A 24,122-nucleotide genomic window follows, 5' to 3' on the forward strand; every position below is an offset into this window, starting at 1 on the left:
ATTAAAACAAATTTCACTCTACATACTTATTTAAATCACTTCAAGTAATTCCAAGTATACTACGTTGATCCAACGTAATCTGATTACATTAAACCACCAAATGCCAAATGTGTTGGTTTGACATGGTCAAAAATGGGTTATTGTACTTGGTTAAGTCACGTGGAAAAAGGTGCCATGATTAAATTGTGTTCATTCAACAACTGATTTTTTTTAGTGCAGCTGTAGAGATGTCTAAGGAAAAATTACCTTTTGACTCCCTGGTTCTTACTAGTTATAAGTCTTCTTGATTATAATTATAATCTAATGTTCATCATGTAAATCATGTTCCACATTAGAGTCAAAAAGAAGGTTAAAGCAGGATATGTGTGATTATTAAGTTGCTAGCCTATACTGTAACTATCCAGTGTCTCTTGGCTTCTCATTCAAATCTGCCGCTTGCTTACATCTGATTTTAAACACACAGATGACGTAGGCGAAAACCCTCGGCTTTTTCACAGTAGCTATGTCCATCTTTCATATACAGTCTGTGGCTTAAGCTGGCAGCTCTAAATGGCCTGCATTTGTATAGCGCTTTTCTAGTCCCTAAGGACCCCAAAGCGCTTCACACTACATTCAGTCATTCACCCATTCACACACACATTCACACTACAATATCACTCTCTTGTCTGAAGTCGAGTGCTAAACCTAAGGCAACAGAAACCAGTAGGAGACAAACTTATTACTATGTCCATCTTTTATAAACAGTCTATCAACTTTGAGTGTAATAAAACATTAGAACCGTGTTTTTTGTCAATAATTAAACAAAAACATCATATTTTGTTTTTAAAAAAGTGAACTTCAGAGGTGCAGCTAGGCCGCTGCTTGTGTTCTTGGCTGTAACTTTATAACTATCACACAACCATAAGAGCATTTTTGTAGAAATTCCAAGTCTATCCTTTGTCAAATAAGGTTTTATTGGTCTACATTTACAGAGCAAATAAACCAAAGAAAGTGTGTCACAAATTTAGAGTGGATTTATATTCCCTTTCTCTTCCATCTTTGTTCAGCTGCAGACAGCCTGGCTCCTCTGTGCAAGAAATAAAATTTTTAAAAAAAGCAACAAATCCATTTCTGTGGGGTTTCTCTCCACTCAGAGGAAACAGAAACAGCTCAGTCCTTTTTAATGCCACGGGACTGTTCATCCCTTCATTATCTAGCATTAGTGCGGCACACGCAGTCCTCTAAGTACTGTACACACTTGTGTGACTGAAATGCCACACTGAATTAATATCTGAAACTCAGTAATCCCATTAATCTCAATCTAATCTAATTAGTTTATTTAGGATTGGCTAGAAAACTTTCCTTGGTTTTTTTTTCCAAGTGCAATGAAAAAAAATGGGCTTGATGGATGCAGTGACCCAGATACGCTACTGAAGTGCTCTCACCTTAAGGCTAAATTCATGTCAGTATAAAATTTGCAGACACTTTTTGTGACCTTTTCTCTTTTTTGACTTTTACAGAAGTGTTTTTCTTTCCCATAAGCTTTACGTGACTTAATAATTTGCTTTTGTTTTCTCACCTAACACTCAGAAACAGAATAACCTGAACTATCATATAGTTTTTAGGCTTAATCTGTGTTGTATGGTCATTAAAGGATCCTCAAAAGCACCACAAGTTCCCTCAAGTACTTGCTTGGGGCTTGTATGGACGGGTGTCAGCCAAGTCTATAGGGATGTTAGGTAGGCAGTATATGTCAAAATAATGTCCACATAAACGCCAGGATCCAGCATTTTACAGCAGTCCATTACACTGCAACAAGCTATTCAGAGTTATCCACTTTCCCTGTCAGTGGCTTTAATGTTGCGGCTGATTGGTGCATGGGAGGGAACTGCCTTTAGCGATACGGATTGTGAAGTGTGAGGTTGAATACCCTGCAGCATGAAGGACAATGCAGTGCTGAGAGGGATTATGTGCGTGTGATTTCTATCTGTAGTGCACGCCGACCTCATCTGTACGTCTTTATGATGAGCGTGCAGTGGAAAATATACGTGACATCAGGGAGCAGGTGTGACGAGACTGCTCATCTCGTGCAGATGGGCTTTACCCACCAGAGGACTGAGATGAATAATAGAGAAAAGTTTGAACGTAAATGACTCGACAAAAAAGACAAAATGGCGTGAGTAATGCAATAACAGCCCAGAGGGGAGATGAGGAGGAAACTGAACTGCATGTTTAGAAAAAACTGTTTCTTAATTTAAAAAAATATATATATACAATCTCACTTCTACTCAGCAAGCTTTAGAATGAATATTTACTTTATTAAATCCCAACAGCGATTTGATTTGTGCTTACTGAATTAGAACGCGGCCTCGTTGGATTAAATCGCTGACACTTGGAGACTGATGAGCCACACGTAGAGACAAGCGGTGCACTCTTGGTGGGAATACTTAATATATGGCACCACAATGTAAAATTAATTGATTTCTTAACTATGTAAAGGGTGTTTATTAGGTTGCTTGTTTGTAAATATGCATTGTTATTAAAGGCTGATGTCATTACTGTAAGTCCTTACTGGATTCAGTGTATAATTATTATTTCTTTGGGCATCTACTTAGCCACAGATATCCAGCATCATACCTCTGCACTGTTTCTTAATTTAAACTGAGCCCTGATATTCATGTTCTTGGATGTAAAATTCACAAGAAAAACCATCTACTCAAAGTTATCAGTAGCGCTCATGTTTTGTGGTATCAGATCTTGACGCAGGATGTAAGAAGCTTCCAGTGTGTATGCCTCAGACATACTTTTTTTGTGCAGACTGGGCTCAAAAGCCTGTCTGAAAAGGAAGGAGCTGCGTGATCAAAACCTATTCACACCTGGAGCGAAGCCTCTGCCACGGCCATTAGGACCTTTGTGCCTCTGGTTAAAATGAGGTTTCTGTCATGTAAAAAAGGATGCGAGAGACAGAAGAGAGAGAAAGAACTCTGGCTCACAAGAGTCTGATAGAAGTGCAGCATGCTTGGCATATTTCTTGTCCTCTGCACCTGATTAAAACTTCTTTTTAAATCCTGGTGATATCTGCAGATTTTGGGGGGGTTTTCACGAGTTATTTGATCATCAGCCCATCACCTGCTTTTAAAAAAAAAGGAGCTGTGCATGCTGCTGAGGGCACATCCATTTTCAGCACCACAAAAAAACCCCACTTGGGTGCATAACAAGTGACAGGTGCATGTCACAGTAAGTCGCAAGGGCGCTGGGAATGCTTTAATTCACTCTGACACCAAATCAGCTTGGAGGCCACTTCAGTAACAGCTCAAGTTAAACACACTGCCTCCTCTAGGGCTGGGGTGAGGAGGTGAGTGAGGAGTCGGGCGCTTGTAAATGTAAGGGACTGCAAACAAAGGGGCAAAGGAGCGTGCAAGTAATTCAGAAATGTTTTCGGCACGAATGCTAGCTGCAGAAAGGGATCATAATATCGCCTATATTTAGATTCAGCTTCAAATCGTGCTTTCATTATGCAATGTCCTGAAAGGATTTCGAAGATATTCCAGGGGTTATACCGAGTATGCACTGAAACAGATAGAAATCCTGGGCAGAAAAGTAATCATTTAAAGCTTCCCTGATTGAATTTCAACTCAGAAATCCCCTTTAAAGACAGAAAAATCAGGCAGAGGGACTGAACTTTTCAAACATGCTATAATCCTGTTAAAGCATCTGCTGAGCTTAAACAATGTTTGTCTGCCTTGTTTATAGCAGGTGTTGTAAAGTCACTGTAGTCAGATCAGTGTATGTTCATGTGAGCAAATTAAACCAATCTGCCAACAATTAATGTCTGTCAGTATCAGAGTTAATGCACTCATTTCTATGCCACCAAACTCACTGCAGTTTTCCACTGCGCTCAGTCGACCTTTATGAAAGTCCTCATACATAAGGTGCTTTGAGAAACCTGGCTGGCAGGTGTACATCTACATGTTGCTGCATGAACCACTGATCCACAGATACAGTACTGAGTAATGCTGACAAGCCACAGTCAGAAGCCAAAAACAAGATTGATATCAAGTTTTCCTTTATGAGCTCATGATCGTTTATCTGTGACATTATTCATCACCTGCTAAATGTTTTTGGCTACTTCAAACTCACATTGCATGTTCTTCCCTCTCAAAGAGGCTTGTCAAAAGCTGCTGTCTACAACAAACAAACAAAAAAGCACTTTTCTGTAATAGAATCACAGTTATTATGATACAGGTTACTTAATGGGTGAGATCATATTTAGCTTGTAATTTATTAAGTGTTAGCTATTTGCATGAATAGTCATTCTGACGTGATAATTTATTAATGGCGAGCAGTGTGAATTAATGACGCATTATTCATTGCTGCATTCCTGCGGCATATGTTTTGTGGCCTAATCATGATGTGTTACAGACATTCATACACAACATGTCAGCCACGGCTCATGAGAAGATTCTGTTATGTGTAGCAAACTGGGGACGTTTTGTGTGATTCCATACTCCTTTGCTCAATTGCACCAAAATCTGTTATCAGGTGGCACGTCGCTGACCAACAAAAGAAAAGAGGCAAAGTCATGTCTTTCTTTAGCCTCCCCATAACTGAAATGGCCAGATTTATTCAGATTAGTTCCTCCAAAGCACTTCATAATTTATCTCTGCAGGGGGAAACGGTTGTGACCTTGCACTATAAGGAGCCCCGTGCTTCTGGCCCACATAGCTTTAAGCTCAAGCTGCTGGTTCGCTCGGATGTTTTGACTCTTCTGTTTACACTAGCAAATCCCCATGCTGGAGTCTCTGTACCAGCCTTCCGCTCAAGCTGGACCAGTTACCCCCCTCCTTTATACAGCTCAGGAAACACAGCATAAAACTACTGCTTTGTTTTTTTCATCAATCGGGGAATCATTCAAAGATCATTTCATCCTCCAGCCAAAAGCAATTTCTGTCTGTGTATGTGCAAGAGACATCTAAGTAATACCACTCTCTTCTCTTCATATTCCCAACAGTCTCAAGACAACCCTACAGAAAAAAATGTCCAGCGACTCCGTCGACTTGTCTGGTATTCCCCTCTCGACCCGGGACGTCCGTCAAGTCGCCTTCTACCTCCAAAACAACAGAGACAGTGTGGTGGCTGTAGACATCAGCTTCACCGAACTTGTTGACGAAAATTTGAGGTTTCTCTTGCCTTTCCTCGCCTCGCTGCCCAAACTCAGCACCTTAGCCCTCAATGGCAACCGCCTCACCCTGGCTATACTCAAAGACCTCACCGAAATGCTCAAAGACCCCAAGAAATTCGCCAGCCTGGCCTGGATCGACCTAGGGAACAACATGGACATTTTCACCATGCCTCAGCCTCTGCTAGTCGCATTGCGCCGGCGCTGCAGCCTAAAGAGCAGCCTGCCGACGATCTACGAGTACACCGAGGGTCAGCCCTACTCCTACCACCTGGAGACATCCATTGAAGAGCCCAGCCACTATGAGGAGGACGAGGAGGAAGATGAAGATGATGAGGATGATGTGGGGGACAAATTTGAGCTGGAGCCCTGGGGGTTAGGGGAGAAGCAGCTCTCCAAAGACTTTACCCTTCACTACTGTGAGAGGTGATGGGGTCATTTTGTCTCCGAGGTTCTTTCAACTGTGGTTGAAACGTCGTCCCACAGCACTCCGCTACTTCCTTCGCCTTCTTGCCCTCACACCACGAGCCCAGTTACCCCTCAAGACATGAGGGAGACCAGTGCCCACATTGTGAACTTCTTGTCCCAACACAGCTACCAAGCTATTCCTAACCATCTCTGAGTTAACCCACACAAGATAGTGACAATGAAGCGACAGCCGCAGCGGCCATGACTTACCGTGTTGGTGGATGGTGCTCTTGGGAACGAGGTGCGGTTTCATTGGAGGGGGGGCCGGAAGGATTAACAAACCAGTGCTCTCTCTCTTTCTCGCTTGCTGTCTCTCTTTCTCTCTGTCTCTCTTTCTCTCTGTGACAGTGGCAGCTGAGAAGCCAATCTTGAGGAGGTTTGAGATCAGTTGCTCAGATGGAGGAGCAGCATCCCGGCGGTAGCTGAAGAGGAACTCGAGCCAGTTTGGAAACAGTGGGTCCCTCCGGGTTTCTCTACCAGGACTGAGTCTATCTCTGGCAGGCAGGGCCTAGCTCCACATTGTGTGTTCTCTGTTAATCTCTCAACAAAAGCTATGACACAAGTTCAACAGACTATACAGCCGACGACCCATCACGTGACGCCCGGCAAAACTGCTAGGTCGACTTTTTGCGTTTTCCCCCCCTTTCCAAATGTCCACTTGTGAATACCCACGCACACCCTTGTGTAGTTGTAAATGAGGACACAAAACATGGCTCTGTTGTGTTTCCACAGGCTATTTTTGTGCACTTTTCGGTGAACAAAGCAATCTTAGAAGACAACAGGTAGGACCAAACAATGGATAGCGGTCACTGATTGCTTTTGTACTCGCCCGAATGCTCTTATTCCCTTCTCTGTGTGATTATTGAGATGTTGTGCTCATCCCCACTGTGTGTTTCAGTGCATTTGTGACACCACAGCCAGCTGTTCATGCGGGCCACTAAGTCAGAGCAGTGTCCAAGCTGCCCTTTCCTACTGCTGTGTGTCTCTACAGATATGTTGTCGTTCCCATTTATTGATGCTGTACTTTAGTGGTCCTGTGTTTTCTAATCAGACGCAGCCATGACTGTTATCTATTGGTTCTAGTCTGCTTGTAGTAGCACATGATGTTTAAGTTAGACTGACCGAAACACTGCGATGCACTTTAAGGCAGTTTGATTTTTTTTTTATATATTTCAGTTTCACCATAGCATAGCCTCTGTGTACATCGATTATAAGCAGTGAAGCAGAGAGCTGAAAGTATACCTGCAGACGGGGAAATGACGGCTCCTGATTGTTGAAGCAATCATTAAAAAATCATCACTAGATATATAATAAATGTTTGCTGTGTGTTATATGTGTGTATCCGTAATTTGTCCGATTGTTGCTGTAATGATTTGTGTTATTGTTTCGGTGTTTTGTCACTTGTCCAACTCAGTAGTTACAATAACGACTATGAAACTGAGCCCTGCGACCCGCTGTTAGCTTGAACAATAGAGCAAAAAGGGAAGCGGCCGATGGGACGACGCAATAAAACAGAAAATAGATCAGTGAATGTAGTTCACAGTCAGAGCGGACACCTCTTTCCATGTCGAATGTTTACTGGGAGTGATGGAGAAGGCTGTCCACCTGGTTTGTAGTTTGTTTTCATGTGTCAATGTCAAACTCTTCCTTGTTGTAGCCTTTGTGTATCTGTCTCATGCCCAACACTGACTGCCAATAAATGAACCAATTCAAACTAAGAGCAGATGTCGGGTTTTATTTTAACAGTCAAAGTACACACCGAACAGCTGGAACATCTGGGTCACCAGAAGAGCCTGCACCTGACCCCCAAAAGGAAGATTTATTTATTTATGCAGATTAGTCTGCAAATAGGGCAATCAAAGAAATCAGCTCAGCCCGTGCTGTTTGGGATTTGTTATTGGAATGTCGTGCTTGTTTCCCAGCCAGCAGATCATCTGCGCTGCTGTGAGCTGTCAGTGAAATGCCTGAACTGCCACTGTTTGCCAGGGAAAAGCAGGGTGGTCATCGCATGAGGCCCTACCCATGATCCTCTCCTGGCAACCTTTTGTTCCTGCTGCCAGACATGGTAATGTGACATTTGCAGCAGGTGGCTCCTATAAGGTCAGGGCACAGTGTGACTGTCACACCCCCCGAGGTCCAAATACCATGTGATGGGGCAAAGCAGCCCACCCTAAAAAACACCAGGATCTTATCATCTGACCTTTTCCCTTCAGGATTGATTTATTTTCCTGTATTACGAGTAAAATAACATTTTATCTGTGTTGCTGTGAGAATTGATTGCGTGCTGTAGGTGTTCACTGGAAAGTGCGTCAAACTTTCGCTCAGCAAACGTCTCTGCTGAATGTATGAGTCAACGTTTGATCGGATTATCTTGTTCCAACTGCTACAATGTCCCCCACAAAAAATTTCAAACTGATCTATGAGAAACAACATAGACAGGCTGCACAGACTACATTACGGGGCACACATCAATAACAGTGACCTCAGCTTGGAGGGAGAGACCAACAGCAGAAGGGCACATTGGTACATCCACAAAAAAGCCATTACTGCCCGGCTGTCAAACATCGACTGCGACCAGAATTTATTTTTTACTTTTGTTTACTTTATTTTCAACTGTATATTCATTTTTTAATCATTTTGGTTTTACAAAAAAAAAAATAGAAACCAGATTTTCAATGCATCTATAACATTTTAAGGTGAAATTTAAAGTACTGACCATTCAACCATTTATTATAAAAATGAGCAACTTTGAAGATGTATCCATTACTATTATACACACAGGGAATATGTTTTGCACAAATGCAAAATTTTCATTTGATATATGTACATAAAATAACAGTGACAAAGCAGCTCATGTGCAAAGGGTAAAAATGCTATGCATGAACAGCTATTTATATGTCAGACATAAGAACCTCTGATCCAAAAGAAAAAAAAAACTAAAGTTAAGAAGCAAAAAATATTTAGTATTTCATTTTTTTAAAGAATTTTAACCTCCTAAGACCTAAACTCTTTCATGGCATGCATTTTTCATTTCTCTTTGTTATTTGGGCTTTTGGGACCTGATGAATGTAAAAAAATTACCTGATTTTTTTTTCTGAGAAAAATGAGATCCACATAAGATGACATTCTATCTAAATTTCGATAGAACAGTGGCAGTATAATGTCCTCGTAAGTGGATATCAGGCCCTTGTAGAGCAAAATTTAGTATGTTGGTCTAGACAAACCAAAATGTGATGTCCACTGATGTGGATGCCATGTCCTAGGAGGTTAAACTGATGCCACACACCCTGCGACCAAATGGACGAATATCTCAATTTAAGACAACATTATGAATTAATCTCTATAGTCTGTTGCCTCTAGATTTTGTGAAGCTGACAATGACAATCGCACCAGTGTTATTTGGTTTAGCCTATTAAGTTTTAATTGTGAGTTTTACAAAGCTTGAATATACAAGTGGGACACGGGCACTGTGAAGTTACCCACTACTTTGTAGTGTTCTATTTCTAATGTCTTATGCCTGTCACCATTTTTTTTGTTTCATCCATCTGAACAATCATGTGAAGCATAGTTTACAAAACATGTAATCTATAAGACTTAAAAGCAAGAACTGAGCCTATAAATCCACCACAATCGAGCCGTTTTCCCACAGATTTCTATACAACTGTCTCTAGCTGGCACGACGCTTAGAAAAAACGCAGGTTTAAGTAATTTTAAACTATGTGCTTCTTTCACTTCTTTTATCTGCAGTCTATGTGAATGATTGTTTTTTTTTTTATTCAGTCTATTCATGTCCAAATTTTGGCATCAAACAAAGAATATTTTTTGAATATTTGCATGATTGTGAAATCAACATTTAAGAGAAAGATTTGGCTGTTAAATATCAGACCAACTATTATCCTAAATTGGCTGATAAAAATTTAGATAATGAAATTCAATATCAATATATCCCCAATAATTTATAAAATATAATAACATTTTTTTCAGTTTTTATGATGTATTTGTTTTCTTTGTACTCTTTTGGCTTTATGATTTGAACATTGAATTATTTTATCATTAAACTCAGTTTTATTATGCACATGCCTGAAACACGAGTGTAGTATCATGTACCTTATGTATCTGTTGCTTTTACTACAGAAAACCTGAAAGAAATGCCAGAGAAGAGAGAAATGGCAGAAGTACCAGATGGTAAAATGTGTACAAATAAGCAGAAGAGTGAAAGGGGGGGGGTCAGGCACAGTCACAGATAAGGCTGTTGCTTCTTCTTGTGCAGCAAAATCCATCATGTTACTGTTAGAGTCAGTTGTGTCTAGAGGCCACGAGTTCAACTGCTACATGCTTCTGTAGGTACTCAGCTGAAGAAGACAGATAATCAGCATCTTGTTCAATGATTTTCCAGCAGGACAGACACCATCTGCTACAGATTTTGTGGTTTTGTGGCTGCAAGAATTTGTATAACCTTAAAGCTATGCTATTAAACTAACATCCCTGGCTTTTGGCCTCAGTAACCAGCTGCTTTGCCTTTTTTCCTTTCATCAGACCATGCAGAGATACAGCTGTCTTCCTTTTCCACAGCGTTAACTACATTGTAGAAACGTGTTGCTGGTTGATGATTGTGTCCCTTTTTCTTAAGAGCCTCAATTACATCCTGAAGTACAAAGAGGAGAAGAGATTCAGATAGAACAAAAGCAGAATTTCTTATTGTGCTATCATTTAAATACACTGAATATTTACACGTACCTTTTCAAAGTTGGGTTCAAACTTTACTGCATTTTCAGAGTCGACATAAACAACTGGAGTATTAATTGCGTCCTTAAGGCTCTTTCCAAACCAAAGGTGGTTTATGAGCGCCTTGAAGAGAAATAGTAGAATACATTGCAGTCTTTCAGATGGGAAAGTGATGATTAAAGAATGGATTAGGGTGAAAATGCCTCTGACTACAATGTTTACTCTAACACCAAAGAGGGTTTGCATCATTTTATCTCCTGGACACGTACCGAGGCCATTCCAGTAGTGATCATATTCCCACCAGTCGATCCAATCACCAGTGTCTTCGACTGAGACTTCAGCACAACTGGAGCCATAGAGGAGGGAGGCTGCTCTCCTGAGAAATACAACAAAAGCCTTGAGTGACAGCACAAAACTACAATCCACACTCATCACTGTTAGGAGAAAAATGATCACAAAATGATTGCTTCTGAATGATGTGAAGCAGAGGGTGAAGGGCATTTATTCAACCCTGACATGTGCCGTTTACTTTTGTTCAGCATCTGACATCAGACATCAATGTTCACATTGGCATCCTCGTCTTCAAGCAACTTAAAGAAGTCCAGACGCTTTTCTTTGCAAGCTCCTTTCACCAAAATAAAAGCTTTCCGAAAACCTCCGGTGCAAAAGTGTGCCGGTAGTGGTCAGACACGTTCTCACTCCCAAAGCGTAATAATTTTCGCTAGGTGACAAATTGTCAACATTTTATGCTTTCGGGTACCCAACACGTTCCTAAATTACGGCATCGGAAAAAGGAGAGCACATGAGAACCGTTTGGACTCAATCTACACATGTTGTTCATTTTCTAAAAATCGATTTAGAAAACACTATTTTACGTCATTTAACTGCTAGTAAAGGTTAGGAATAAGGTTATAGTTAGGGATAAGGTTAGGTTTAGGGCTGGAACACATGGCTGGAACGTCTATTATGGCGGGACCGTCATTCCACTGGAATTCAGCCATAACCCGACCATGAGAAAGCACGTCCGGCGATTTAGCTGAAAACATCGGAAGATCCGTTTTGTCGGCCATCCAAAGGTTTAGCAGTAGTGCACTCTTAGCAGCTGCAGTCTCCACTTCACAATCGCTGCAGCACATGTCCAGCAAAATCGCTGGACATGCTCGTAGGCAAGAAGTGAAGCGGGGAGAAGTGTGGAGGAGAACAGACAATTTTGCACCGGAGGTTTTCGGGAAGCTTTTATTTTGGTATTTCCATTGATCCGTACAATTAATTTGCATATTAGCCTAAACATTTAGGTTTAACTTTTAACATTTAGCATTTAGATTTAACATTTAGATTTAGATTTAACATTTAACATTTAGATTTAAATATAATATTTAGATTCAACATTTAACATTTAGATTTAACATTTAACATTTAGATTTAAATATAATATTTAGATTTAACATTTAACATTTAGATTTAACATTTAACATTTAGATTTAAATATAATATTTAGATTTAATATTTAACATTTAGATTTAATATTTAACATTTGATGAAAAGTTACAAATATTTTACTAAATGTTGTAAAAAATTACTCAAAAAAATACGTTTTTGTAAGGTTTTGAGCTAAATGTGGAAAAATGTTGCCGTTAATTTCAGCATGTTTCACTTTACAAACGGTGCCCCATAGATATCCACAGCTCCTAAAGGTGTAAAAGGTGCTAAAGCTTCATATTAACTAGCTCTAGAATACAGCCGTAGCCATGAATCCCTGCTTTGGTACAGAAGAGCTTTTAGCATTTAGCTAACAATAGCATGCTAATTTTAGCTAAATGCTAAAATGCCAACATGCTCACAACCTAACATGCTAATATTAAATATGCATTTTTATCAGGTATATAAATACCTCAGTTACATCAACATATGATACATCGACAGAAAAGTGCCAGTGTAGCTAAGTACTCACACGTGTTTGTACAGAAATATAGAAAGAAATTTCGAATATGTCTGGACCAATAATAATATCCAAATAGAAAATGATTTATTCAAATGCCCAACCACAAACGCATAAAATGTGCCGCTAAGTAAACAGATTATTTCTAACCTTGGACAGCTTGGTATGTAGACTATTTGAAGTTGGCTAAATCTCTATTACAATTACTAGCAAAAACACCATTCTGTATTTAGTGGTGACTTAAACAATACACAGATGCAAATGTTGGTCACCTTTAAGTTAGGTATAGGTGGGGTACACTGAACGTGACATGTGAAACAAAAAAAATGGAGAACATAACGTCGCATTCGCAGAGGAATGATGGAAAAAAAACATAAAAATTGCTGTATTAATAATATTAATAATCGCTGTATGTGTGACGATGTTTGTGCAAAGTTTTGTTCAGATTAGTCCACCGGTTAAGGAGGTGATAGGGTACATACAGACATACAGTGGGGCAAAAAAGTATTTAGTCAGCCACCGATTGTGCAAGTTCCCCCACTTAAAACGATGACAGAGGTCAGTAATTTGCACCAGAGGTACACTTCAACTGTGAGAGACAGAATGTGAAAAAAAAATCCATGAATCCACATGGTAGGATTTGTAAAGAATTTATTCGTAAATCAGGGTGGAAAATAAGTATTTGGTCAATAACAAAAATACAACTCAATACTTTGTAACATAACCTTTGTTGGCAATAACAGAGGTCAAACGTTTACTATAGGTCTTTACCAGGTTTGCACACACAGTAGCTGGTATTTTGGCCCATTCCTCCATGCAGATCTTCTCGAGAGCAGTGATGTTTTGGGGCTGTCGCCGAGCAACACGGACTTTCAACTCCCGCCACAGATTTTCTATGGGGTTGAGGTCTGGAGACTGGCTAGGCCACTCCAGGACTTTCAAATGCTTCTTACGGAGCCACTCCTTTGTTGCCCGGGCGGTGTGTTTTGGATCATTGTCATGTTGCAAGACCCAGCCTCGTTTCATCTTCAAAGTTCTCACTGATGGAAGGAGGTTTTGGCTCAAAATCTCACGATACATGGCCCCATTCATTCTGTCCTTAACACGGATCAGTCGTCCTGTCCCCTTGGCAGAAAAACAGCCCCATAGCATGATGTTTCCACCCCCATGCTTCACAGTAGGTATGGTGTTCTTGGGATGCAACTCACTATTCTTCTTCCTCCAAACACGACGAGTTGAGTTTATACCAAAAAGTTCTACTTTGGTTTCATCTGACCACATGACATTCTCCCAATCCTCTGCTGTATCATCCATGTGCTCTCTGGCAAACTTCAGACGGGCCTGGACATGCCCTGGCTTCAGCAGCGGAACACGTCTGGCACTGCGGGATTTGATTCCCTGCCGTTGTAGTGTGTTACTGATGGTGACCTTTGTTACTTTGGTCCCAGCTCTCTGCAGGTCATTCACCAGGTCCCCCCGTGTGGTTCTGGGATCTTTGCTCACCGTTCTCATGATCATTTTGACCCCACGGGATGAGATCTTGCGTGGAGCCCCAGATCGAGGGAGATTATCAGTGGTCTTGTATGTCTTCCATTTTCTGATGATTGCTCCCACAGTTGATTTTTTCACACCAAGCTGCTTGCCTATTGTAGATTCACTCTTCCCAGTCTGGTGCAGGTCTACAATACTTTTCCTGGTGTCCTTCGAAAGCTCTTTGGTCTTGGCCATGGCGGAGTTTGGAGTCTGACTGTTTGAGGCTGTGGACAGGTGTCTTTTATACAGATGATCAGTTCAAACAGGTGCCATTCATACAGGTAATGAGTGGGGGACAGAAAAGCTTCTTACAGAAGACGTTACAGGTCTGTGAGAGCCAGAGATTTTCCTTGTTTGAGGTGACCAAATACTTATTTTCCACCCTAATTTACGAATAAATTCTTTACAAATCCTACCATGTGAATTCCTGGATTTTTTTTTTCACATTCTGTCTCTCACAGTTGAAGTGTACCTCTGGTGCAAATTACTGACCTCTGTCATCATTTTAAGTGGGAGAACTTGCACAATCGGTGGCTGACTAAATACTTTTTTGCCCCACTGTATATACATAAATATGCTATAATCATTATAGTAATGTCATGGTCCTGCGACCATGACTCGGTGACTTTGTGTTTGTGTTCTTTATTGTTATTACTTTTATTATTATTCATGGCTGTTTTGGGATGGTTTGTGTTTGGGATTTTAGATACTGGGTTTTGGGTTTGTGCTCCCTCTATTGGTCCCTGGTGTCAGTGTTCCCCTGTCTCGTCAGGTTAACCAGGTCCAGCTGTGTCTCCCACCTGTGTGTGATTTCCCAGTGTCTCTCTGTGTACTTATAGTGTGTGTTTTCCTCTGCTCCTCGTCGCGTCGTCTGTATTCATACCTTGTGAAATCCCCTGCGTGCTCTCCCTGCTGTTCTCCCTTCATGTTCAGGTTTGCCACTCCTCTGTGTAGTTTATCCCAGTTTAGTTCGTCCTTAGTTCTGTTTGCCATCTCCACTTTATGTCTGGTATTGTTAATAAATCACCCTTCACATCTGAATAAGTGCTGCATCTGAGTCCTCCTTTCCACTCTTCACACGGCCGCTGCCCCGGACCGTGACAGTACGACGTGACCACAAGATGGACCCAGCAGCGCTTAATCCGTCCAGGGAGCTACGGGAGACGCTCATCGATGCCACACAGGAGCTCATCGACCTGTGGCTGGAAAACCCGGGTGGCACGTCCCAGCGCGCTATAGAGAGGCGGCTACAGCGTCTGGTGACCGGTCTCCCATGGCTTCTGGGCTCGCTTCGTTCGTGGGAGCAGGAGTTTCTTCTTTTGGACCTTGGACTTCTCCCCCCATCTGCATTCACTTTCGAGCAGCCCGATGCGGTGAGTGAGCGGGATGCATTGCTTTCCCCAGTTTCCGGGACTTTGTTTTCTGGGGCTATTCAGAGCGGGATGGGAGACTGTATGGATCGCTTACCTACCTTCGTGGTAACGGATCCTTCCCAAGTGGGCGTGTACAAACCCGCTGCAAAACTGACAGACTGTGTCTGTCTGAGCCAGGACTTTATTGCCATTCTCCGGCTCAGTTCTGTGTCCAGCCACAAGCTTCCCAGTCTGTAGCTCAACCATTAGCCTCCCTTAAGCCACAATTTTCACACTGTTTTTCCACCGCTGTTTCTGAGCAGGGAGACAAACTGTTTCACTACGGACCTGTTCCTCAAAAGCTGGCTACATTAGAGACTATTGCTCACTCCGGGGCTTCCCCAGAGGCTGGGTTACTGCCCTCAGCTTACTCTGGACCCCTGGAGGCCAAAATGCCAGCTGTGAACTGCACCGGGCTGTCACTGCCTGAGCAGGGTCAGTGCTCTGCGCAGCTGCAGCCCTCCATATGTGTGCCGGAGGCCCACGTGCCTACTGGTTTTGTTTCATACGTGCCAGAGGCCCACGTGCCTACTGGTTTTGTTTCATATGTGCCAGAGGCCCACGTGCCTACTGGTTTTGTCTCATATGTGCCAGAGGCCCACGTGCCTACTGGTTTTGTTTCATGTGTGCCAGAGGCCCACGTGCCTACTGGTTTTGTTTCATGTGTGCCGGGGGCCCCGGTGCCCACTGGTTCTGCGGCTGTTTTCGCTGGGGGGCCCGAGGAGCCCGTCCAGCCTCCTGCTTCGCCTGCTGGGGGGCCCGAGGAGCCCGTCCAGCCTCCTGCTTCGCTAGCTGGGGGGCCCGAGGAGCCCGTCCAGCCTCATGCCACACTGACTGCCACGTCGGCTGGGGGGCCCGAGGATCCCGTCCGGCCACCTGTGGCTGCTTCTCCACCTGTGGCTGCTTCTCCACCTGTGGCTGCAGCGCCGCCTCCTGCAGTACCATCACCTGCAGCGCTACCACCTGCTACTGCCACGCCTCAGCCTGAAGCTTCAGCCTCGCCTGGTTCTGGTCCAGCTTCATCCTCACCTGGCCCAGCTTCAGCTTCAGCGTCAGCTTCGCCTGACCCAGCTTCGGCTACAGCTTCATCATCGCCTGGTCCGGCTTCATCCTCGCCTGGCCCGGTTTCATCCACGCCTGGCCCGGTTTCATCCACGCCTGGTCCGGCTTCATCCTCGGCTTCAGCCTCGCCTGATTCTGGTCCAGCTTCATCCTCACCTGGCCCAGCTTCAGCTACAGCTTCGTCCTCGCCCAGCCCGGCTTCAGCTACAGCTTCTTCATCGCCTGGCCCGGTTTCATCCACGCCTGGCCCGGTTTCATCCACGCCTGGCCCGGTTTCATCTCCAGCTTCATCCACGCCTGGTCCGGCTTCGGCTTCTGCTTCAGCATCGCCTGGTCCAGCTTCGGCTTCTGCTTCACCATCGCCTGGTCCAGCCTTTGTGTCTGCATCCTCGTCTGGTCCAGCCTTCGTGCCCGCATCCTCGGCCACAGCATCCTCATCTTCACCCACTGCGCCTGGTCCAGCCTCCGCTTCAGCGTCCTCATCAGCCTCGCCTGGTCCAGCCTTCGTGTCTGCATCCTCGTCTGGTCCAGCCTTCGTGTCTGCATCCTCGTCTGGTCCAGCCTTCATGTCTGCATCCTCGTCTGGTCCAGCCTTCGTGTCTGCATCTTCGTCTGGTCCAGCCTTCGTGTCTGCATCTTCGCCTGCAGCAGCGTCTTCAGCATCCGCACCATCGCCTGCAGCAGCGTCTTCAGCATCTTCGCCCGCTGCGGCCCCGGCTTCCGTGCCTTCAGCCTCGCCTGGCCCAGCCTCGTTTGGGTCTGGAGCTAAACGGCCGTTTTCTAGACCGCTGGCTAGGCTACTGGCCGGGCGCCATCGCCTGAACGGCCGCCGTTGCCTTCCGCACAGCCGGCCCCTGGACCGCCATCGCCTGAGCGGCCGCCGTTGCCTTCTTCGTGGCCGGCCGCCTGAACTGTGTTTCGGACTCGGCTCCCCTGTGGGTTTTGTGAACGTTTGTTTGGGACTCTGGGGCCTTCGTTTTGGTCATGGCCCGGTCCCTCCGTCCTGGGCCCCCTGCCACCCGCCCGGGTCTGGTGGTGTGTTTCTGTGGCTGTCAGGGGCCAGCCCTTGAGGGGGGGGTACTGTCATGGTCCTGCGACCATGACTCGGTGACTTTGTGTTTGTGTTCTTTATTGTTATTACTTTCATTATTATTCATGGCTGTTTTGGGATGGTTTGTGTTTGGGATTTTAGATACTGGGTTTTGGGTTTGTGCTCCCTCTATTGGTCCCTGGTGTCAGTGTTCCCCTGTCTCGTCAGGTTAACCAGGTCCAGCTGTGTCTCCCACCTGTGTGTGATTTCCCAGTATCTCTCTGTGTACTTATAGTGTGTGTTTTCCTCTGCTCCTCGTCGCGTCGTCTGTATTCATACCTTGTGAAATCCCCTGCGTGCTCTCCCTGCTGTTCTCCCTTCATGTTCAGGTTTGCCACTCCTCTGTGTAGTTTATCCCAGTTTAGTTCGTCCTTAGTTCTGTTTGCCATCTCCACTTTATGTCTGGTATTGTTAATAAATCACCCTTCACATCTGAATAAGTGCTGCATTTGAGTCCTCCTTCCACTCTTCACACGGCCGCTGCCCCGGACCGTGACAAGTAAGTTGCAACCTTACTAATTGTTTTGGAACTGTGGAAATTTCTCTGTATTTATGTAACTACATCATAAGTGTGAAGTCTCTCCTTTGGGTCCCAAACTGTCCCAGTGACCTAGATGAGCAGCTGGCTGGCACTGACATTACCTGATTTTGAGGAATATGTGTCTTAATGTTACGGCAGCCTCTTCTGAATCTTTGACATAATTACATAAAAGAAAAATATGTTGTGTCAGGAAAATGATTTCAGAACTGTGAGATAATAATAGGTCACAACAAGATGTGTTTACTTAGTTTATCTTGTTTATCTTGACGTAAGGTATGATAACGTTTTGGAGGGTTTTTTGTATCAAGCTCCTGAGTCTCCCGTTGCTCCAGTTTAAAACTGGTCTCACAAGATTTGTCTAACAATGAGGCAGTGTTTCATTAATCCCACTGCTGAAAGGGAAAATAACAGTTACCACTAAAAAAATAAACTCTTTGTGCCATTAGTAAAAAGCCATTGAAAGAATCCTCACTGTGCCACCTCTTCTGCCTAATGCTCTCCCGTGATTGCTTGAGTTTCATAAATATTAAATGTAAAATGGATCGTGCTGATCCTTTACCTGTAGAGATACTTTCAGCTCTTCTACAGAAGTCATACAACTGGTTGTTGAGGATGATTCCAGTACTTGGAGAGAAGACTTTGGAGCCAAATCTGTAAAGAAAACAACATTAAATCAACTAGATCTACACCCTGTGACGCAGACAACACAAACTCATTCTGCAGTACAGCCATTGTACAAAGCAGCTTCTAAAAATAATCTCTTAAACCTTTTTAATCTTTCAGTTTCAAAGGAAGACACATTTTTGATAGCTGCTTATGTGCGATTTTTTTCAGTCGCGCGATTAAAAGTTCATAGGTCACGATGCAGGGTCTCACACTATACGGCCCGATGCTCTGATGCGACCTGAGTGCTCACACTGTGCGTACATAAAACGAAGGTTATAACAGAAATTCTATCGCTCGCTCTCCCTCTCTGTCTTTCACTCACACAGACACGCACACCACCACCATCAACTTTGCTAAATTGCTAATGAAAAACATTGATCAGGCAGCTGTGATTGAGCAGCAGTGTAGATCCAACTATTTTCACGGTTGTTGTGGTCGTGATAATTTTGTGAGGCCACATCGAAAAGGCTCGGATGAGCTTTCCAAAGTTCTACAAGTTGTGCCTCCATCGCTTGTGTCCAGATCACACGCTGCACTGCCGTGCTGCGCCGTCTTTTTCGCTGACATTTGTGTTTGCGCGTGCACAGTGTGACAAACTGCAGTGACACCCTCGCGACCAAGCGATTGATGATCTGGAGCTGGTCGTGAGGTGTTAATCGCGTCTCGTTACCCCACGTATACTATACGATGCACGATGAAGGCCAAAATCGGGCCGATCGTCAAAACGGTCGCACGACTCAAAAATCGGCTCAAAATGGGCCAAAAATCGCACAGTGTAAGCCCAGCATAAGTCCAGCATAACAGTGAAACAGATTCATCCAGACACTGACATGTGGTTGATGCTGCTGGTGACAGACACAGCGGATCCATCTTCAGTCAGCACAGACACATGTGTGGTACCCATGCTCTCCAGATACGGAGTGATGCCGTAATACTGGAGATCGTGAGTCTTGTCGCTGCTGATCAAGATCCGTATGTTGTCTGCAAAGCTACCCTCTGTGAAATTCTTTGCCATCTGTTAGAAGTACAGATGGCAAAAAAACAAACGCATTACAGAAAATACAGGAATATCAAGACAAACAACAAATTAGAGCCAAATCTAAAAGGGATTTGAGTTCATCTGCTTTTAAAACTCTTATTTGTTACTTATTTATTTCAAACATTACACTGCCTGTCAGAATTATCATGTTGAAATGAAAGATTTATGGGAGAAAGCACTCTATGCAGTAATGTGAAAAACTAAGTACACCCTTACTGCTTCCATAAGAATTAAGAGGGTAAGTAGCAGCCTGATGCTGTTAATCAAATGTACTTGATCAGATGTAAGAGTGAGCACACATACATGTATAAAAGAAGACGTTTGCTAGTCTAGAGTGTTCCATTGCTTTAACACAATGCTACAATCTTCCCACGACTGGAAATTGCTGTAAATTTACCCTAAAGTCAAAGTGTGCATTGCTCAAAGAAATTGATATAAACTAGAGAAAACCTCTAAACTCACAGTACAGCGAGGAAAGACTAACACTAATGGCTTGTTTAGAAGGGTTGACAGAAGAAGGCCTCTTCTCCAAACCACCTCAACTTGAGGAGTAGTGGCTGTACTCTGAGCCCCTCCTGAGCTCCTCATCCTAACTCAGAGGCTAAGCACAGTCACCCTTCAGAGGAAGCTCATTTTCACTGCCTGTATCTCTTCCTTTCTCACTACCCACACAGCATATCATCACAAACACCTCATAACGAACTGTCAAGCACAGTAGTGGAGGAGGGACGGTTTGGGCTTTGGTACCTTGTGAAGCATGTAAAAGGCAGACATTTATTTGCAAACGTTCAGTTTTGCAAATGTTCAGTCATGATCCAGACCCTAGAGAGGGCCAGATTCCTCCACAGTAATGTGAGAGACTGATAAAGCCGTATAGAAAATGATTGTTTTAAGATAGTGTTGCTAAAAGTGGTTCAACAGACAACTGAATCATGGGATGTACTTAGTTTTCTACAAGACTGTACAGCAAAGGTCCTGCAAGTTCTTTTTCACATTACTGTACAGTGAAGGGGAAATAATTACTTGATCCCCTGATTAATTTGTAAGTTTACAAAGAAATGTCTCTAATTTATGGTACTTTTGTTTTAACGGAGACAGAATATCAACCAAACATCCAGAAAAAAAACCAAAAAACAAAACACACATTACATAAAAGTTATAAACTGATTTGCCTGTTACTGAGTGAAATTAGTTTTGGTAAAACATGACTTTGTACTTGTTGGAGAAACCTAATGCCTGAATCTTCTTGTTGGTATTTTCAGATACTTACTTTATTTGAGTGGAACTTTGGATCTCGGATATGTTTCTTTAATCCATTGGAAAATTTGAAAGCTTCAATATAACGATGATAATATAATATTTTTTCATCAGTCGTCTTAAGTTCTGAGTTCATTTTATATCCTGAAAATATAAACAATTGTTATTTCTTTTATTTAAAAATATATTCTCACTGTATCACACTTGTAAAGATTTGATAGGACCTGTTTCTTCCATGCAAAAAACACCATATGCAACAACCAATAAATGCAATAATTTGAACAGCTCAGCTCAAAAAATAAAATGATCCAAAAGCATCACATAGTGATTTCGAAGTATAGATGATCAGAATCTCTGCAGTCAGTGTCTAACAGGAACCTTTCATGATGTTAAGGATGAAGCTGAGGATGATTCCTCCGGCAGGGGGCGGAGGGAAGTACATCTGGTACTCTCCCAAAGGAACAGCCCACGCATCAGTCACTGTAACTTTATATGAGGCCAAGTCCTGCAGTGTGAGTGTTCCTCCTGAGCAAAAACATTGAAATAAATGGTTCTGCTAAGCACAACTGAACACAGTGCATCTCATAATCAAAACTTTTAATGGATCCAGACAGCCCACAGTGTAGCCTATGAGGGATCATGGCAGAGATTCACAGAGCCAATTGATTTGTTCGTTTGTAATTAGATCATTGTGCCTGGCAGACATAGAAAATGGTCAGAAAAGAGAGCAGGATAAAACCTGTCTGACAATACCTTCTTTCTGTATGTCACTGATTAAATCCTTCGCTATTGTTCCGCTGTAAAACACATCTGGTCCCTCATTTGCGATCATCTCCAAAGTGTCAGCCAGTTTCTCAAATTTCACAGTATCACCGGCTTTAAGAAGGTTTCCGTTCTCGTCTGAATATAGTTTCCTAAAAGACAAAGACAGGGAGATAAAACATTAATTGCTTGCTCCTCATATTTTTGAACTCACATTGTCGACATATTTCATACCGCAGTGACTGGGTGCTGCTTGTATTGATGGTTGGGAGGTATAGACTTTGGACGTAAGGAAGAGGGAATCCTTCCCTGGCCAGTTTGATGGTCGGCTGAAAGAGGTCGGCCCACGGCAACTTCCCATAAAGCTGATGTGCCTCTGCATAACCTCGAATTTCCCCAGGAACCCCAATCCATCTGCTATCTGATCACAGTAACACATACATTTACTCATGTTTTGAGTTTACTGTAACTCCTTTATCATCCATATGTAGCGCTTCTCTACTCTATCTGAGCACTCAAAGTATTTTATACAACTTGTTCATTCACCCAATCACTTTGCTAGGTTTTTAGTTCTATCTAACTGACATGCATCCGTCGAGCTTCTCGATGGATGCATCAGAGAGCAACCTGGGGTTAGCATCTTGCCCAAGGATATTTGGCATGCAGACTGGAGCAGACTGGGATCGAAACAACCTTCCGGTTAGTAGGTGACCCGCTCTACTACCTGAGCTACAGCCACCCCATGTTTCTATTTGACTATTTGTTTTTACATGTCTACAGTTTTCCTGGTTTAATAATGTTTACACAATATAATTTACATACTTTACTTTCCATTTATGTCCGCCTACATTAACACTAAACTGAATAGAAGATTAATCACTTTGCTGTTCTAGCACGTGTGATCTTGCAGTGCCTTGGGTATGTAACCGCAGCTACTTGAAGTCATCCCTGTCAAAGAAAATATATCTGCAGAATGGTCTGACAGGATCTGCTGCTTATGTCATGACAAACCACCAAACAGAAGTCTTTAAACTTTGAGCCCTGAGCTTGTAAATTCATTACTCAATGTGGAGCTTCTCAAGCCGGTAATTGGGCATGACACATGGAAGATTAAAACAAGAAAGACAGCCTACAAAAGACGCAGGGGAATAAAAAACTGATGCAGAAGTCTTATAAAAGAAAAGCAGCCTACCTTTTTTTACTTGAATAGTGCTGTTACATGACTTAAGCAGGTCAGGGTTCAAGTTTGCAGGGGCGGTCTCTCTGGAATTGATGATTTTCACTTTACCTTTGAAAAGATGAGACATTATAACTTGATCCTTTCCGGCAGGCCTGAAGCGCTGCATTAGAATAAGGGGAGTGAGGGTGTCTTGTTACCAGAGACGTCCATAATTGTGAATATGGACCCCCCTCCGATACCAGCACTCTGTGGATTCATGATTGAGGTGCACAGCAGCGCAGCAATGGCGCCATCTACTGGCGAGCCGCCTTTCTGAAGAATGTCCCTAAATGAACAGAAGAATGTCCTTCATCACTTTGCGTTCCTATTTTCGTTGTCGAGTGCGCCTTAAAAGTAGGGAAATGTTTATGTTTTGCATAGACCGCTGTTTTGCAAATCACCTCCAATTTCCACTCTTATGAAATGTTACATGGTTATGCAATCGCATACTGAAGCGTGCTCATTGAACTCATGAACTCATTACTTGGGTGAGGAGCTGCCTCGTAAATAGAGAAACACCATAATCCTCCACTTCCGTGATGATGATTATCCGGGTTAAGATCCCCAAAATGTTTTAGTGTTTGCCAAACTTTGGTTAAGAAACCAGCATGTTTTGCCTTAGTTGGAACATAGTAAAGAGAGCAGTTTGGTTGAAAAGTTTCAAATGTCACTCACCGTCCGATCTCTGAACATCTCCCTGAGTCTGCGGCCACTGCAGCTTTCCAGAAAGTGCCAGTTGGGCATTTGCGTCTCGCAAGTACAGCAATACACACAATTATAGCAACCAAGCAGAGTAGTATCAGTGCGCAACAAGTGTACACTCTCGCCTTAGACCTCGCCATGGCTGTTGTTTCTCTGTGTCACCACTTCATCTGACCGACTACTTCTCTAAAATTTTACAACCTGATGAATAAATTGGGACGTGCTTGGCTCCACCCACCGCGATAAGCGCGCGGAGAGGAGGACAGGAAAGAAACCAGCTGCTGATCCAGTCTCAGAACTTTGCGCAGAGAAATCATAGAGTTGATAGAGTCGAGTAGCTCGATAAAACATGCTTATTAAAAAAAATAGTGCAGCATTCTGGGATTTGCTGGAGATGCACAAAAACATTACAGCTTAAATCGTCAAGAATATGAGGTTTCATGGGAGGAGGGGGGGTCTTCTTTTAGTCTGGAAGCTGCTTTTTGTGTGATATCTTCACAAGTGTTTAAGCAAATGTCTGCCTTTTACATAAACCAGCCAGGGCCTGTC

The 24,122-nt window shown here is 43.1% G+C and overlaps 3 protein-coding genes across 4 annotated transcripts in view; 1 reads left to right on the forward strand and 2 right to left on the reverse strand.

Moving 5' to 3' along the window:
- lrrc75ba (leucine rich repeat containing 75Ba) overlaps nucleotides 1–7,344 on the forward strand; it is a 14,977-nt gene extending 7,633 nt beyond the window's left edge. Inside the window, exon 4 of the mRNA XM_026188072.1 lies at nucleotides 4,991–7,344. Coding sequence (XP_026043857.1) covers nucleotides 4,991–5,588 — 598 coding nt within the window. The 3' untranslated portion in view covers nucleotides 5,589–7,344. The remainder of the gene's footprint in view (nucleotides 1–4,990) is intronic.
- Nucleotides 1–8,226, reverse strand: part of ggt1a (gamma-glutamyltransferase 1a) — a 29,319-nt gene extending 21,093 nt beyond the window's left edge. For both annotated transcript variants that reach the window (XM_026188070.1, XM_026188071.1), the window contains exon 1: nucleotides 5,837–8,226. The gene's annotated coding sequence lies outside the window, so the exon portion shown is untranslated. The remainder of the gene's footprint in view (nucleotides 1–5,836) is intronic.
- A 621-nt stretch (nucleotides 8,227–8,847) lies between these two features.
- Nucleotides 8,848–23,778, reverse strand: LOC113034090 (glutathione hydrolase 5 proenzyme-like). Its single transcript, XM_026188408.1, has 12 exons — nucleotides 23,547–23,778; nucleotides 23,030–23,157; nucleotides 22,845–22,940; nucleotides 21,887–22,073; nucleotides 21,644–21,804; nucleotides 21,269–21,415; nucleotides 20,904–21,034; nucleotides 19,425–19,609; nucleotides 18,488–18,579; nucleotides 10,621–10,727; nucleotides 10,364–10,474; nucleotides 8,848–10,271 (listed from the first exon to the last, which is right to left on the reverse strand). The coding sequence occupies exons 1-12, from the start codon at nucleotides 23,711–23,713 to the stop codon at nucleotides 10,125–10,127; spliced, it is 1,659 nt and encodes a 552-aa protein (XP_026044193.1). The 5' UTR covers nucleotides 23,714–23,778; the 3' UTR covers nucleotides 8,848–10,124.
- Nucleotides 23,779–24,122: the final 344 nt, after the last annotated feature.

This window comes from Astatotilapia calliptera, chromosome 12, assembly GCF_900246225.1.
Source record: "Astatotilapia calliptera chromosome 12, fAstCal1.2, whole genome shotgun sequence".
In the NCBI taxonomy this organism is placed as follows: Eukaryota; Metazoa; Chordata; class Actinopteri; order Cichliformes; family Cichlidae; genus Astatotilapia; species Astatotilapia calliptera.